The sequence below is a fragment of the Suricata suricatta genome, chromosome 2 (assembly GCF_006229205.1).
Source record: "Suricata suricatta isolate VVHF042 chromosome 2, meerkat_22Aug2017_6uvM2_HiC, whole genome shotgun sequence".
Taxonomy (NCBI): Eukaryota; Metazoa; Chordata; class Mammalia; order Carnivora; family Herpestidae; genus Suricata; species Suricata suricatta.
Window position 1 is genome coordinate 21628177 of NC_043701.1, and position 16584 is coordinate 21644760.

The window sequence follows — 16584 nt, forward strand, 5'->3', positions numbered from 1 at the left end:
CCCATAAAGAAGTATCTATTCAAATCATTGGCCCAGTTTGTAATTGTTTTTTGTTGTTGTCGTTGTTGTGTTATAAGAGTTCTTTTGTATATTCTGGGTACTAGGCCCTTATCAGAAATATGATCAACAATCAAATACGGTCTCTCATTTTGTGACTCATCTAGTATTTTTGTTGTGCTTAGCTAGAGGAGTAGAGAAAAGCACACCTCCCTCATCTTCCTGGAGGCTGAAGTCTCCCAAACTAGTTTTATAATAGCTTTTGGAAGGGCCAAAGTGTACTTCGTTGCTTAAAACTCAAAGAAGTATTTTAAAGTCAGTGTGGGAGAGAAATCTTATTCTAGTATTCGATTTTGTTGTTGTTGTTGTTGTTTTGAATTTAGAAATTATTTTAAAGTCAATTTCAGGGGAGGATTTTATTTTAATGGGGTTTTTTTCTGTGCATTTTTATGACTTACCTCCCTGCGTATTCAGAGAAAGTAGCCACCTGATGTGCCGTGGCCTATTCCGTGCCTGTCTGTGTCCCTTTAGCTCTCTGAGTAGCCCTCCGGGCCTGGGGCAGCCAGCGTTTATGCCAGCCTTTTATCCAAATAGTATCACTTAGATGTGTGCCACGAGGTGTAAAGGGTGAGGAGTGTTGGTGAAGAGAGCACAAGAGCAACTTTACAGCCCAAGTGAGGCCAAGGAGTCTATGGTATAAGTTTTTAAGCTCTGCAGTCAGAGCAGTAGAGATAGGCACAGGTATGAGTGAGCATTCCTCATTTCTAGGCTAAATAGATGGGTCTTTAATCTTTTCTTACCAAACAGTGAGCAATTCAGAGTTAATCACAAGAAATCAAGAATTGCGTGGTATCTGCAGTCTTCGCCCACATCACCTCCCCAGCTCTTCAAAGACCGCCGTCTTCCTCCTGGGTAAAGATTATTTTTGATTTCTATGCTTCTGACTCCACTTCTACAAACTCAAACACTGCTGTATAGGCACGGCTAGAAATAGCAGAATTGTTTTGAATTTGAAATGTTTCTTTTGTTCCATAGGTGCCTGGGTGTATCTTACCAGCTCCCCAGCATTGCCCGGCTGTGCCGTGAGTGGACTATGCTCCCGATGAAATCCCTGCCGGCGTTTTGTTCAGTCTCCAGGGCAGGGCTCTTGTGTACTCTCCGGCACCCTCTGTGGGTTTCCGCTCTGCAGCCCTGAAGGCTGATTAAGGGACACTTTCCAAACCACAGGGCCCTCCCTTTGTCAGTGTCCCACACTCTTTTGTCGCCTGCGTTATCCCCTCATTTCAGTCTGTATGCGATCTCATATTTCAAACGGTCTTCAGTTTTCTAAAATTCTATAGATTTCCGCCACTTAGTCTTTTCTAGACTTATTTTTAATTTTCTTCTTGTAAATTCACATTATTCTTGTTATCTACAAACAAGCTAGTCGTTTCCTTTTTTCTTCGTTAGTCTTTGCTCTTCCTGAGTATTTGCTAATAGCCTTGGTCTTAAGGACTCAAACTCATTACAGGCTAGGTACTCTTCATTTTTATTTGGTATATAATTCTGTCCTTTTTTTTTTTATGTCAAAGGAAGAAATGTATGTGAACGCCTCTTACAAACCAGAGAGCACTATACAGTCATATAACTTATTGAGATTAACAAAGGACCTCTGTGCCTCTTTTCATGCTTTCTGCTCCTTCTGAGCCAAAAGAACTTCTCCGGAGAGGAGGGAAATATTGAAGAAAAATAAAGCAATGGAGTTGTCTCTTAGCAACTGAGTTCGTGCCTTATAAATCTTGCCCACTTTAGATTACTGCTGCTCAAAATTACTTGCTTTTCATACTGGCTCGGTACAAATAATGTTATTAAATTATAGGGAAACAAAGGGAAAAAAATCTAATGAATGAGTCACTCAGTGTATCGATTGTACTCTGTCTTTGCATAGCACTATTGATAGAGTTGGGTTGTCTCTTTTTCTTGATTCTAACTGCAAAACTTTTATATATATATATCTTTTGTTGCAAGTTAAATTATAAGCTAAGTGGAAGCTAAACACCCTCATATGCATTTCGAGGCTACCTGAGTCTTGAAACAATATGGATGTCACCCAGATCGTACACAACACACGTGGTAATAAATCAAGTTGTACGGAGCTTAAAGCAAATCAGGTGTACAAAAACCCAAGCCAAATTGGGGCATGATTATTTGTGTTCTAAAATAATTTATTATAAGGATTCTTCAGACAGTAGGTGTTCATAGCGAATTTCACTTAGCAAATAATTCCAAGTGTCTTTCATGCCGGACAGCGGAAGGGATAAAGATTCTGTGTGTGCGTCTGTGTGCAAGCGTAAATAGTCTTGGGCTCTCAGTATCAGAAGGTAGATAAGGCTTGCACACAAATCAGGCGGTACGGTGATAAATGCCTTGTGAGTGGTGAGCTGAGTGCCGGAGAAGTTCAGAGAAGGGAAAGGTCACTTCCAGCTGGGTGAGCTATTATGATTATATGGACAAGATGACATGTTAGAGAACAGAAGACTAACGGAGAGTTTGTCAAGTTTACTAATTAAGGCAAGATTGAAGAGGCAGGTAAGACGTTGGCGCCTTCAGCTCTGGAGCACGGAGTTTAAACTTCAGTCACGAAGCAATGGGGAGCTGCTGACATTTTTTTTTTAATCAAAGTCGTGTCTAGGAAAATTTATCTGGCGGTAACGTGTAATTTCAGTTAAAAAAGAACTGGTTTGCTGGTAGTCTTTTAGACTCCTCTTGTAGAAAACAAAGCTGCATTTATAAATAAGCCAATTATAGAATTGATTCACATCTAGCCTTTTTAAAAGGTAGTCAGAAACCTATGTTCAGATGCAATTAGATGCAGTAAGATAAGCTGCTTAGTTAAGATACAAGCAGTATATGAAGTTGGGTAAAATACTGGATTGCATCCTTTCTAAAATCGTTTTTAAGGATTCTTTTGCATCAATGAGTCAGTCATCTGAGTGTCTTTCTCCAGCTGAAACAATGCAGAAATCCTCCATTTTCTTTTTTCCCTCTACTTGGATAGAATGAGTGTCTAGAATGAAAAGACCTTCTTATCAGTAGCCCTCTCAGATCTGTTCCTAATGTTGCCAAATATTTGTACACCTCTGCAAAAGCCTGTTTCCCTGCCTTCTGCTTCGGTGGGAAAACCAAACAGTAGGAGTGACAGCCCACCTCACAGGGTTGTTGTGAGGCTCTGCTGGTACAAAGATGAAGTGTTGTGTGAACGGTCTGAAAATGTCGATAATTGATACAGAAATGGACTTTAGACACTCTTGTTAGTAGAACCCGCTATAGATTGGAAATGCAATGTTCTAAGAATCAAGACTATATAATAAGGCTGGCTATTGTTTTCCATGCGTAGTATGCCTCGGGGGAATTTAGAGCATAAAATGGTTCCCACCTGCTACTATTAGGGAAGTAACACTTCCTACATATTTACCTCACAGTGAAATCGTGTTTTTAAAACAGCCCAAGGAGAGAAGCAGGGTGTTTTTGTGAGCCGTATAACAAACAAGGAGGTTGGGAATATTAATCCTGGCTTGGCTTCTAATTTGCTGTGTCATTGAGCAAGTCAGTCATCTCATCTGTAGCTCAGCCTTCTGTGAGGAGACTGCCTGAAGCTGCCCCAGCCAAAAGAAACTAACTGCCACACCAACAACGCACAAATGTAGGGATCTCAGCAGCGCGGAACCTGAAGCTATTATGTAAAATAGCTGAAGAGCAAGATGGCGGATCGCTGAAGAGGGTACTTCTTCGCTCACCCTGTTGACCAGTGGGCTCCCGCCTCGGTTCAAAATTGCAGGGGCGGGCCGCCTGGGTGGCTCGGTCAGTTAAGCGTCCAGCTTCAGCTCAGGTCATGATCTCACGGTTCATGGGTTCGAGCCCCGCGTCGGACTCTGTGCTGACAGCTCAGAGCCTGGAGCCGGCTTCAGATTCTGTGTCTCCCTCTCTCTCTCTCTCTGACCCTCCCCTGCTCGTGCTATCTCTGCCTCTCAAAAATAAATAAAAAACATTTAAAAATTGTTTTAAATTGCAGGGGCAAGGGAGATGCATCCAGGAAGAATTCCTGGTTCCCATTCGAGATCTGCTCCTATCACAGATCAATTCCAGTCTGAAGAACATAGAAAAGATATTTGGTTCTAATCTTGGTTTGTGGCGCCATTGGACCTCATAGGCATTTTTACTGTCTCTCTTGTGAAGGCTCAGGCCTTCCCGCAGTCCTACCTCTTGTCTCTCTGAGGTTTTGGAAGGCCACAACAGCCTGACTCCGGGACAACACCGAGTCCTGCTGTTTGGTCCTGAGTGTGTGTCTTCAGATGGAAGGAAAAAAAAATTTTTTTAACCCAGAGGAATTTTATTCCTGGATGAATTCATAAGTGAAGATTTAATACTAATGTGATATAAGTTGTTGTTTGAAAAACATATTTTGGGTTTCAGAGCAAGAATTGTTTTTCTCTCCTGGCCTCAACCGTGCAGGAAAGTTCAGGATGGTCCTTAAAAGCACCAGTCCATGCCCTTAAGTGGAAGTGTTTCTTTTATCTGAAGTTGGGGCCGAATCCCGACGAGCCCCTCTAGAGGCTTAAAAGTTAGGAGCACGGTTTTAGACATGAGGAACTATTTGTGACAAGTTTTCCCTTCTTGCTGTACCTTTCAAATGCCAGGCAGAGCTTGCTGTGTTGAGTGGAATTAAATTGAACCATGCCCAGTAAAAAATAATAGCCCCCGGCTTGGGAACTAGACCTTCGTTCTTTCGGAAACCAGAACGATCCTGGCCCAGTTTTAGCATATGGAAACTCTCCAAACCACCTTGGCGAGAGCCTGGTATCATAGAAGCAGGCTGCAGAACACAAGGGCTGGATGCTGTCCGCAGTGGTGGGAATCTGCTGCTAGTTCTCAGCAGGTCAGGTCTGTGGTGAATACTGCTGCACAGACTGTGTGGTCTGGCTCAGGCTGCACCGTCAGCATGAATAGGGGCTGACCCAAGTTCAGGAAAGCAAGGGAAACCACAAAGACTAAGTGGAGCACAAGGGATTGCTTGGGTAGCCACAGTGACACATTTTAGACATTCAAAGATCGTTGCTTCTTTCTGTCTCCTCTGCACATCTTCCTCACGAAAAGGTTGTGGGGGAATAAAAAAAAAAGGAAGAATGCCTTGACTCAGAAATTATAGGAGTGGCTGGGTGGCTCAGTCGGTTAGGCATCTCACTTCGGCCTAGGTCATGATCTCGAGGTTGGTGAGTTCAAGCCCCACGTTGGGCTCTGTTGGGATCTGTGCTGACAGCTCGGAACCTGGAGCCTGCTTCGGATTCTGTGTCTCCCTCTCTCTCTGTCCTTCCCCTGCTCTGTCTCTCTTAAAAATAAATAAACATTAAAAAATAATAAAAATAAATGTTTAAAAAAGTTTTTTAAATATAAAGCGATCATCTGTACTGCCTAGTGTTTATTTGGCCAAAACTTTTTCCTGGATTCCCTATCACTTAATGATGCTGTCTAATCCAAAAGACTATTCATTATGTGTAGCCCACTTGCCGACTATAGTTCTGTAAGAACAGGGTAGGGAGGCTTCGGAAACACTTGGCACTCCCTTCTGTTTCTATAGTGTCACTCATTTTCTTCTATTAAAAAGCCTGCCTTATTCTCTTTTTAGGTAACAGCATGACTAAATACACTGAGAAGCTAGAAGAGATCAAAAAAAGTGAGTAACCCTATTGCTGGTTTGGGATAATGGAGCCCTGTAGTTCTAGAAGTTGGTTATTAGCCACCTTACCCCTTCCCCACAGCTGACACGCACGGAGAGCTGCGGGAGGCGAGTGCCTAGAAGGATGTGGGAAACTGTGTACCAGCCCGGCCAGCTGCTAAGGTTGTTGCCTGAGGGCCAAGTTCTGCCCGACTTCCAGCCCAAAGGAGATGTTAGTGCTGGAATGTAGAATGAGCTCTACTTAAGCAGCGAGAAGTCCGGGTTCTGGTTTCATTGTGCTGCAGTCTCTTCCTTTTCCATGGTCATGATCTTTTCCCGTCTTCTTAGTTTTCCCCATACCTGAGATGGGAATAATATCATCTCTTATTTTATAACATCCTTTTGTATATAAATTAGTCAGTATCCATGAAAGACACAGAGGAGGGAGGGAGAAAGCTGTAAGCAGTGCTCTGCCTTATAAATTCATTGCAGTCTCTGCTTTCTCTTAATTAAAAATCATATTTCATGCATTTCTTTTTAAAAACTAATCATCTGCAAAGATACGCTACTTGTCATTTCATGCATTACCCGTGCACAAAAGCATAATTTTTCGTTCTGTGTCCAAAATAGATGTAAAGTGTACACATCGAGGCCAGAATTAAAGGAGAAACATCTATTTTCTAAGATGGGTTTGTTCATATCCTCCGTAGAAGAACCCAGTGCCAGGGGAATATTTTGCTGATGTAGTAAGGAAGCACTCTGATGGTTAACGGTTCAGGACTCCCCTCTGGCAATATGCATCTGTTGGGAAGAGAATATTACAAATCCAGAATTCACCAGAACGTCTGTTTTTATGCAGCAGACCTTCTCATTTAAATGATAATGTTTCTGCCTCTTTGGGATCACTGTGGGCTCGAGAAATCCCAGCCACCAGTGTGGACTCCAGACCAGCTTCACGCTGACTCTGTTATTTGCCATGTTCAGCTGTAATGTCATAGACGCTTGGTTTTTAACGTGTCTATCACAGTATCCTTTTCTTCTTTGACCCTTTATATTAGATGTTAGAGTTTTATCCCATTTTACATTACATAAGTATATATTTTTTTAAGTATGTAGTATACATTTGAAACTACGAAAAAAGTCTCATTTACTCACCCATGATTCATCATTGTCGCCCCTAATTCGTCCACAGCAGGTAGAATTCAGCCGGCCTGGTTCTGTTAGGGTTTGTGGTCCCTTTTCCTCCTCCATCCATTCGTAACTTAGTGTAAGCTCACGTGTCCACACCAAACTGTGTCCCCTAACAACGCCCCATTCCGCCCAGATCGCCAAACCCTGTTTAAAACATTTCTTAAAAGCGCAATCTGATTTCTTTAATATCTGCACTTTAAAGGGAGCGTCTCTCCCCCACCCCAGCCCCGCCCCCAAATGCCTCTAGAATAGAGTCCTTACAAATGTTTGCTTCCCTCTTTAGAAGTTTTGGACTTCCTTTTAGAAAGCCAGGAGGCCCCTCTCACCTTGTTTCACACACAGGTTGTGCTGATTCCCTGACTAGAATTACTTCAGATTCTCGTTTGAGATCTGCATTTTGGAGGCTATTTCCTTCTCTTTTCCCATTTTCTGCTATAGATGTTCTTTTGGATCAAAGGGAGGAGAACATTGCCTTGTTTCATGACACCCTAAACCCGTCACTTTTCTCAGGTTACCTTCGATGCGGTGTCTTTCTGTGAAATCACAAACCTTGTTCTGTTACTTCCTTTGATTTGTCTTCCACTGTGAGCCCAACTTCCCTTTGCTAATAACGCGTTTTAACAGAACCCTGAAAACGCAGAATTCCTTTGTAATCTGAATATTCTTTCAACTCTATCTCGGGAAAATAGACACTCTGTGTCTATTGACCACCGACAAAGCCTATTCCTGGCTTCTGGTGGTTAGATGACACTAGCTGGACCCGGTGTGAGGCATCCTAGATAGTCAGGTCTCTGTCCTGCCCGTAACTCGAGAGAGTCAGACTTGGACTGCAGACCTACTGGAGAAGCAGAACTTGATAGCGTATCTGAAACTCGGGCCTTTTGTCTCCATCCTGGAGTTTGGGAGCGGCGACAGTAGCAGAGGCTCCGTTCTTAAAGCTCTGTTCGCCCTTGCAAGGACGGACTGACAGCTTTCCAAGTCATCCTTTTTCATAAAATTTAAAACTTACTATAAAACGTCTAGTTTGATCTTTTATCTCCGAGTAATAATGTCAGAAAGTCCCAATGACGGCTGTCCTTCTAAACAAGAACCAGGTATGTAGAGTTCAGGCGCAAATGTGCAGTGCGGTGTCTGGTGCCTGGAGTGTACTGGAAATGCCAATCAGTAGAACGTGGTAGAACCTGGTTTTGGTTTGAGATAATTTCTGCTTAGTCAAAGGGGATTTGAATGGGTGCCTCTTGCACTGCGCATGTGAAGAATGGAAGTGTTTCAGACTTTGTAACTAGACGAAAAGAATAGCAGTGGACGGATGCCTCAGTGCAGACTCCTTGAAAGCTGTTGACTCTTTTTATTGGCCGATTTATTGCCATTTTGATTTACATAAATGGCTTTTGGTGGGCAAATTGGTGGCAACTGAGAGGAATACTGTAGTTACTCGAGCTTCTGCCCAGCCCATTGGGGCTGCATCCTGGTGAGTCTTAGAAGGTCCTTTGCAACTAGGTGTGTTACCTTGTTGTATCCAGAAGCAGCTATTCTGAGAATTTTCTAGAAGTAATGGTTTGTTGTTAGCCACATCACTCTCTTTGAGACATCTTAGAACAGAGAAGCTTTCATTCGTTGCAACTAAGAGTCTTGATATATTTACAGAAGGCTAGTTTTTAAAGTACTATTATTTCCTGACCCTGAGTTGTAAGGTGTTTGGTAAACCAAGCTAACGTTATCCTCCAAAGAGTCCATTGTCTGGTGGTTTTTAGAAAATTCATGGAAATGATTAGTAACACCAATAAATCAGTTTAAATACTTTTAATCCTTTCCTCTGTTGCTAGGAGGCTCAGTTTAAGAGACTTTTTTTTTTTTTTTTTTTTGTGAAGGCCAGAGTAGTTATCCACCTAACCTTTAATGATTCTGAAATAATGTGACAATATTTGAGGAGTCGTGGGTGCCAATATGAAAACAGAGAAGAGCAGCGGAGCGTAGGGGCAGGGGGGCGTTTAATGCCGAAAATTCTTTAGAATTGGCAGTCATCTTCAGAAAATTGCAAGGAAGCTAACTTTTAGTGTGCCTCCAGGGACAGGTATAAGATCAACTGGGACTGGCTAAATTTTAAAAAGACCATTCAAACACGGTACGGAAAACTGTAAATACAGACAAGTGCAGAAGGTACCCCCTTTTGAGTTATATCTCTGACCTGTAGAGATAGCGCTAAATAAATATGGATATTTAGGGTGATTTTTAAAAATTAATTGTGGTAAAAAAATAACATAAAATTTACCATCTTCACCATTTTTAAGCATTCGGTGCAGTAGTGCTTTAAGTACATTCACACAGCTGCATGATAGATCTCGGGAACTTTTTCATCTTACGCAGCTGAGTAGGTGGATTTTTACTGAAGGTGGAATTGCAGAGAAACTGATAGAGAAGATTATCAGGACCAGGCGTAATACCTCTGTGCCCAGTGTTGTACCCCGGGAAAAAAAAAAGGTTGTCTTGTGTGTCCAGCATAATTTGTAACCTCAGGAACAGAATTGTTCTCTCTTCCAGGCAGAGTTAGAATAGTAGGGTGTAAATGTCTCACCAGCTGTTTGACCTAGGGCAACTCAGCTTCTCTGGGTCTCTGTCCTCATCTGTAAGATGCAGATGTTTATTCCCTGCTTTGTTCTGAAAAGGATTTAGGGTGGTTACAACATGCACGTGAGACAACATAAAGGAGAGAGAGCAGAGCGAAAGGAAAATGGCAAATGGATAAAACAAACATAAAAGGTAAAGTCACTAGACACAAAAGGATGGCTTATCAACTCAACTTTAGGCTTCCTACCAGCTAAAGCAAAAGGGGTAAAAAATGAAGAGATGATAATCATACCTGCCACACTTAATTCTGAGGATGAGGATCAACTATTAGATAATGTATGTAAAAGCATATAAATAACTTGAAAATTATACCATGTAACTTGATGTCTAGAAAGAATGAGTACCTCTAAGAAAGAAAAATATACTTACAAAATCATTTGTCCTGTCCTACTTTTCAGATTATAGATATAAGAAAGATGAGCTTTTCAAGAGACTGAAAGTTACAACTTTTGCCCAGCTGGTAAGTCCAACGATCAAGTACTGGTTCATGTGAATATTTCTAACTTCCGCTCTGGGTAGTGTTTGCAGAACGGTTTCTTCTGATTCTGTGCATTTCACCTCTGGGAGCGTAAGAGGTGTGTAGTGTGTGTGCTTATTTGAGGATGGTGTGAACTGTCCTCTTTGATAAGAATTTTATAAAGTAAAATGTGCATTCTACTTTTAAATCATTGCATTTATGGTTTAGGCTGTTTTTTTCTTGCACACTTTATTTAGAATCTAGAATTCTGGTCTCTGGATTACAGTGACATACCTCAAGGTGGATCATGGGTCTTATGAGCTACGCTGTGAAAAGTGCTTTAAAAACTGTGTGTGTGTGTAGGTATGCCATGTTGTGATAAATATATTCATAATGACACTGATTTCTTCATTGCATGTAGAATTGCTGATTCAATTCTGTCATGGTTACGTTCTGTGCGTTATGTCGGGACCGGAATATATATGATCATTTATGCATATTTTTTGTCCTAAATTATCCTTTGGGCTTTTAATTTTATTGTGTGATGTTTTAAACGAATCTTTGATTCTGGAATGATCGTCCGCAGTGTAATTACCGCTCCCCAAAAGTAAGGAGGCCTGAGATTTAGTCTCCAATGGAGACTGACAGGTTCTTAAAACAAGAGATCTTTGATGTTTCCTCGTCTTTTGTTAAAGACAGAATTGCCTCTGTTTAAAGACACACAGACATAAACACATCTACACATTTCATTCTTTTTTCTACCAGGTCATTCAAGTTGCTTCCCTATCTGATCAAACACTGGAAGTGACAGCTGAAGAGATTCAAAGGCTAGAAGGTAATGAGAATTGAGAATGTGGGGAAAATGACTGATTGACTGAAGTTCTCACCCCGTCCACATTTGCCCTTGAGTCCGCAGGGAATTAGGACTTTGATACATCTATTTGTCATTAGACTGTTCCCGTCTGAGACTTGCTATTTGGTGCTTTAGTTGTTAATTCTTATTTCTTTTAAAAAGCCACCTAGTTTTCTGGCTCCAGTTTTTAATGTTTTTTTGGTTGGTTGGTTGGTGTGTTTTTGTAATTTTAAATGTTTTATACGTGTTTGATGTACTAATTACTTTTTCCTACAAATATTTTTAGTGCCTTCTATCCACACACAGGTCAGAGATTTAGGTGCTATGAGGCTGCAGAGACGACACAGCCCTGCTCACATGGAGTTGGTCTCGTGTGCGCCTGTGCTCGCCTGTGCGCGTTTCGGGTGAGGGAAATGATAGCAGAAGCCCAAAATCATGAATGTGGCAGAAATTCATAATGGAGGACTCGAAAGAAGCCATCATTTGTTGACTATCTATTGCTAAGCACTTCACACAGGTTTCCTTATTTAATCTTGCCAAAAACTCCAGAAGAAAAGTATGCTTAGAGATGAGAAGCCCGAGCCTCGGAGGTTCAGTTACTTGCTCAAGGTCATACATCCGGTAAGGGGTGGGCGTGGGACACACATCTGTGAGTCTCCGGTAACAACCAGTGTCTTTGCTCTGGGAGTTCTGAAGAAGAAAGAGTACTTTCCAGTTAGAAAACCGAGGCAGGCTTTCGTAAAGTCTTTGAGCTGAACCATAATGGAGGGTAGAATCTTAACAGGTGTTTTGCAATCTGAGCAAAGGCATGGAGAGAATGAAAACTCCAAACGTGTTTGGAGAATCCCGTCATCTAGCCTGGCGATGACGTGGGGAGGCGTAGGTGCTAAGTTGGCGACAGGGAAGATAGGTTTCCAGCTTCAGGTTTCCTTTCTTAAATGCTAAATCGAAAATAAAACCTCTCAGTTGCATTATCGTGAAGAGGATATGCCGAGTTAAGGTCTTTATTTTATCCTGGGGCCCTCAACCATCAACCTGTCGCTGTTTATTGAAGGGGAATGTGTTTTGTTAAGGTTGATGTAGGCCAGGAACTTGACTTCGGATTTCAAGACCAGTTTCTCAGGAAGTCCGAACACTGGTTTTGTGCAACTTAACTGTCATTTCCCTGGGCTTTTTTTTTTTTTTTTGTTAGGGAGGATAAAGAGCCTCTGACAAAGACAGGAATTTATCTTTGACAGATGCCTCTCACACGGCAGAGAAATAAGGGCTCTTTGTAACAGAGATAATTGAGTCTCCTCATACAAGTACTCCCAATTTTAACCTGGTTATATAAGTACCTGGATTTGGTCCTTGAATTCATGGAGATTACAGCATCAGAACATATGGGCACATGCAATTTTCTCTTCTGAGATAAATTTGCACAGCAAAATAGGCTCTTATAAAGTAGGACACCATAATGTGTGAGTAATATTAGTGTTTTTCTAGTGCTCTACACAGAATAATAACTCACTCAGGAATGCCTGTAGAACAGATTGTATGCATATTGGCTGTTTTTGATGGAACAAAAAAGCCTCCTTTTGTGATGTTTATTGTTTTTTTTTTCCTGACTTTAAAGTATATTTCTAGAAAATTAGAAAATTGTGAAAAAATACATAAAGAAGAAAATTAAGATAATCCTGTTAACAGTTTGCTCTACTTTCCTCCTAACTGCCCACCCGAATCTGTATTTTTTGTGCACTTTTGACTTGTGCTGTTTCAGATTAGCATTTTATCATGCCTACTGTCCTGTCATTGAATAGATTTCAAAAGCTTAAAGTTGTGTCGTCATATAATGTCTGTCCTTTGGCTACACCATAATCGATTTAACTGTTCTCCTACCGGACAGGATAGGTTTTCTAGTTTTTCACTTTTCTAAAATAATGCCGGAGTGTAAATACGTAAACGTGTGTGTGGTTTTGATGATTCCCTGAAGATAAATTTTGCTGCAGATGGTCAAAGGGCGGAACCATTTTAAAATGCTCGGTGCTGATTCCACACTATCTCAGGATGGGTGCTTCCTTTTTGCATCCCCAGCAAATAAATGAGAAGACCTGTTCCTCCCCATCCCAGGCAGCGCTGAGGAATTATCATTTCTGCACATGCTTGCCAACTTGACAGACGAAAAGTAGCATCTGATCATTTTCTTTTGACTCTCCAGTTGCGAAAAGAGCCTTGTGTGTGTGTGTGTGTGTGTGTGTGTGTGTGTGTGTGCGTGCGATTGTGGGCCACACAGATTTCTTCTTCTGAGAACATTACATGTCCTTTCCCGTTTTCTTCTCATGGAACGCTCACCTTTTACTGATTTGGAAAAGCTCTGTATATTAGGGTATCTTGAAACATTGGAAACAGGTACAGCCTCGAAAATGAGAAAAGGATTTACTTGACGATTTGGAGCAATTTCCAAATCCAAATCTTCATCGTTCAGTAAAAATAAAACGACAAAACCAAGCACCTAAGGGTAGAGCAGTATGGGTGGCATTCTCCTGATATGTAAAAAGGGGAGGAAATAAAATATATGCAAAAGTACGTAGTTGTATTTCTGGAAGGAGACATCAATACGTGAATACTCTTGTGAGTAGGGGTCTGGAGTGAGAAGGGAGCTTCCTTTCCATATTAACAATTTTATCTTGTTTGTACAATTGTTTACAATTTTTACATGATGCACATGATCTTTTATTCAATTAAAGCACTAGTTAATTAAAAACAAAAACAAAAACAAGGGGCGCCTGAGTGGCTCAGTCAGTTAAGCCTCCGACTTTGGCTCAGGTCATGATCTCATATTCGTGGGTTCGAGCCCTGCATCGGGCTCTGTGCTGACAGCTCAGAGCCTGGAGCCTGCTTTGGATTCTGTGTCTCCCTCTCTCTCTGCCCCTCCCCACTCATGCTCTGTCTCTCTCTGTCTCAAAAATAAACAAACACATGTTTAAAAATTTAAAAACTAAATAAAAAAACAATATAAATTAAGTGTATCAAACTTTTCTCATGCATATATGTCAGAGATATTTTTCCTAATTTGTTACTCACCTTTTAATTTTCTTTGTGTCCGGTTTTGACATACACCGGATTTGCATTTTTATGTGGTTAAGTCTATTAGCTTTTCATGTTGTGTTTTCTTTTATTGCTGAAGATTCATAAAATCTAAGCTAAGATAAATTATTCACCTGTATTTTCTTTGGGTTTTTCCCTACATCAATCCGCTTGTTATATATTTTGGTATATGATGTGAAGGGGTTGTCTACATTTGATTTTTCTGGAGAGTTGACGCGTTACCCCACCACCATTTATTCAAGGGTTCTCCCTTTACCCACTCGTTTGTGATGTTATCTTTAACATATGTTAGCTTTTTATGTATATTCTGGGATTTGTTTCTGTGTCCTCTCTTATAGCCCATCGCTCTGCTCTTTCGGTCAGCATTGTTTTGTTTTATTTTGTTTTTTAAATGTTTTTATTCATTTTTGAGAGACAGAGACAGTGCAAGCAGGGAAGGGACAGAGAGGGAGGGAGATACAGAATCCGAAGCAGGCTCCAGGCTCCAAACTGTCAGCACAGAGCCCGACGTGGGGCTCGAACTCACGAACCACAAGATCATGACCTGAGCTGAAGTCAGTCGCTTAATAGACTGAACCACCCAGGTGCCCCTCCCCTTTTTTTTTAATGTTTTCATAAGGATCAGCATTGTTTTGATCATTTATCTTTGCTATATATGTTACTATTCGATAAGGCATATTCTCCAGATTACCCATATGTACATATATGTATATATTTTTTCCTTCTCTTCTGTAAAATCCCTTTAAGCTTTTCAGAAATCCAATTGGGATTGTCTTAAGGCTAAAAATTAAATTTGGAAAGGATTAACATCATTTCACTTTTGTCACCCGGTCAAGAATGTGAAGATGTATCACTGTCTTCATTCAGGTTTTCTGTAACGTCTCTTAAGTAAAATTTGTTCAAGACCTAAAGGCTGTAAGTTTTTACGGGGCCCTTTACATTTCATAATAGGCTTATTTTTCTAGGAAAGCGTATCTTACATCTGCAGTTGTTACTATAAATGACATGTTTCTTCATGTTCCTTTCTAATGGGCATATGGGAAAAATTATATCCCTGTTAGTATTTCTTTATCTAAATACAAGCTTATTTCCTTTATTCTCATAGGATTCTCCTGAAAATTCTAGGTACATTATAAGCTATGCAAAGTACATTTTAGTGTCCTCTTTAATAACTAGACCTCTTATCTCCTTCGCTCGTTATATGGGTTAGAACAGCAAATTCTCAAACTTTTTGATGCAGTGTCCCTCTGCTCTCTTAAAAATTACTGAGGACCTCAGAGAGTTTTGGTGAATGTGCATTATATCTATTAATATTTAGGGCATTAAAATTTTTTAACTGAGAACTTAAAAATATGTATTTACTACTTTACTTAGAAATAGTGATACCGAACCCACGACACGCGTAACTAGCATTTTTATACAAAATAGCTCTATTTTCAAAACAAAAAAAGTTTTCTGAGCATGGCATTGTTTCCCATTTTCTTGGAAATCTCCACATCTGATTTGTGAGTGGACAGCTGATTCTCGTGTCTTCTGCATTTATTTTGTTGCATATATGCTCTTTGGGTTGAATGAAGTATCAGAAGGAAAGTTGGCTTCACACAGACCTGTGTAAAGAGGGAATCTTTTAATAGCTCTTTCAGATAATTACGGATACCTATCTTTGATACTATACTGAAACTTGACAACTGGTAACTTCTTCAAGGTTAGTTGTAATGTGGAATCTGAATCCAGATCAATGCATGTTCTGGACTCCATTACATTAAGCCCATTGGTCTGTCCTGTACTTTGAGTGACCCTTTTTACCCGTGCATAATTTTATAACATTGTTGGTCGCTTGGAAAACTCTGATTCACCGAGTGATGAAGATCTTCCAAACATTGACAAGTTTCATTCATTACACAGTATCTAAAAAAATCGTATTTATTAATGTCGTCACCTGCCTTAACAGAGAAGTCATTACGCACCAGGAGGCAGTCAAGCTCCTAATGGCAAAGAGTTTCCAAAATTCTGATTTTTGTATACAGTTCAGTCGTTAACAACAGATCCCATCAGTTGTTTCTTTGTCCTCAAAATGACATGTTCGCTTACATCATTTTTGAGAAAATGCCTGCCACATGCACGAGTATAAGGAACTATAATTTTTCTGTCAGTCTTTCTTCCAAGTAAAAATGGTGCTCAGGGCAAACGCAGCAATAATCCCACTAACACTTTCCCTGGAGACGGTGGTGGTAACTCGGTATGTGGCAAACCTGCTGGATGTGGACCCACGATGTCATCACACAGAGTCTTAAAAAGATGTGTACTTAAACATGAAATTTAATAGAATTATTATCACAGCTCCATCAGGGACTGCTTAAAACGTGACTGCCATATTTATTCACTGAGTGCATTCGGGTTGGTGAAAAAAATACAATAATTACTAATAAAACTTGGTGCCTCTGCCCGGATTGTTGCTAGGACGCTCACAGTTTTAGCCACTGTTTTTGTTGCACCATTAGGGCAAATATCAACATGATGAAAGAGACCTCACAGGTCCCCCTGAAAGGGTCTTGGGGACACCTGGGACCCGAGGACTACATTCTGAGAACTTTCATGTTAGGGGACAATCTAATCGCTGTGATAGGATTTCCTTTCCTTGACCTAATTGCAGCGGGGACTGCCGGACAAGTGAATGAA

General features: G+C 40.7%; 1 protein-coding gene and 1 long non-coding RNA gene across 2 annotated transcripts in view; both read left to right on the forward strand.

Annotated features, from left to right (window-relative positions):
- Window positions 1-16584, forward strand: part of CEP41 (centrosomal protein 41) — a 46708-nt gene that overhangs the window by 23365 nt on the left and 6759 nt on the right. Inside the window, exons 3-5 of the mRNA XM_029923419.1 lie at window positions 5660-5707; window positions 9907-9968; window positions 10731-10800. Of these exons, the coding sequence (XP_029779279.1) occupies window positions 5660-5707; window positions 9907-9968; window positions 10731-10800 (180 nt within the window). The remainder of the gene's footprint in view (window positions 1-5659; window positions 5708-9906; window positions 9969-10730; window positions 10801-16584) is intronic.
- Window positions 861-1749, forward strand: LOC115278932. Its single transcript, XR_003903125.1, has 2 exons — window positions 861-909; window positions 1033-1749. It is a non-coding gene; the product is annotated as an uncharacterized LOC115278932 (long non-coding RNA).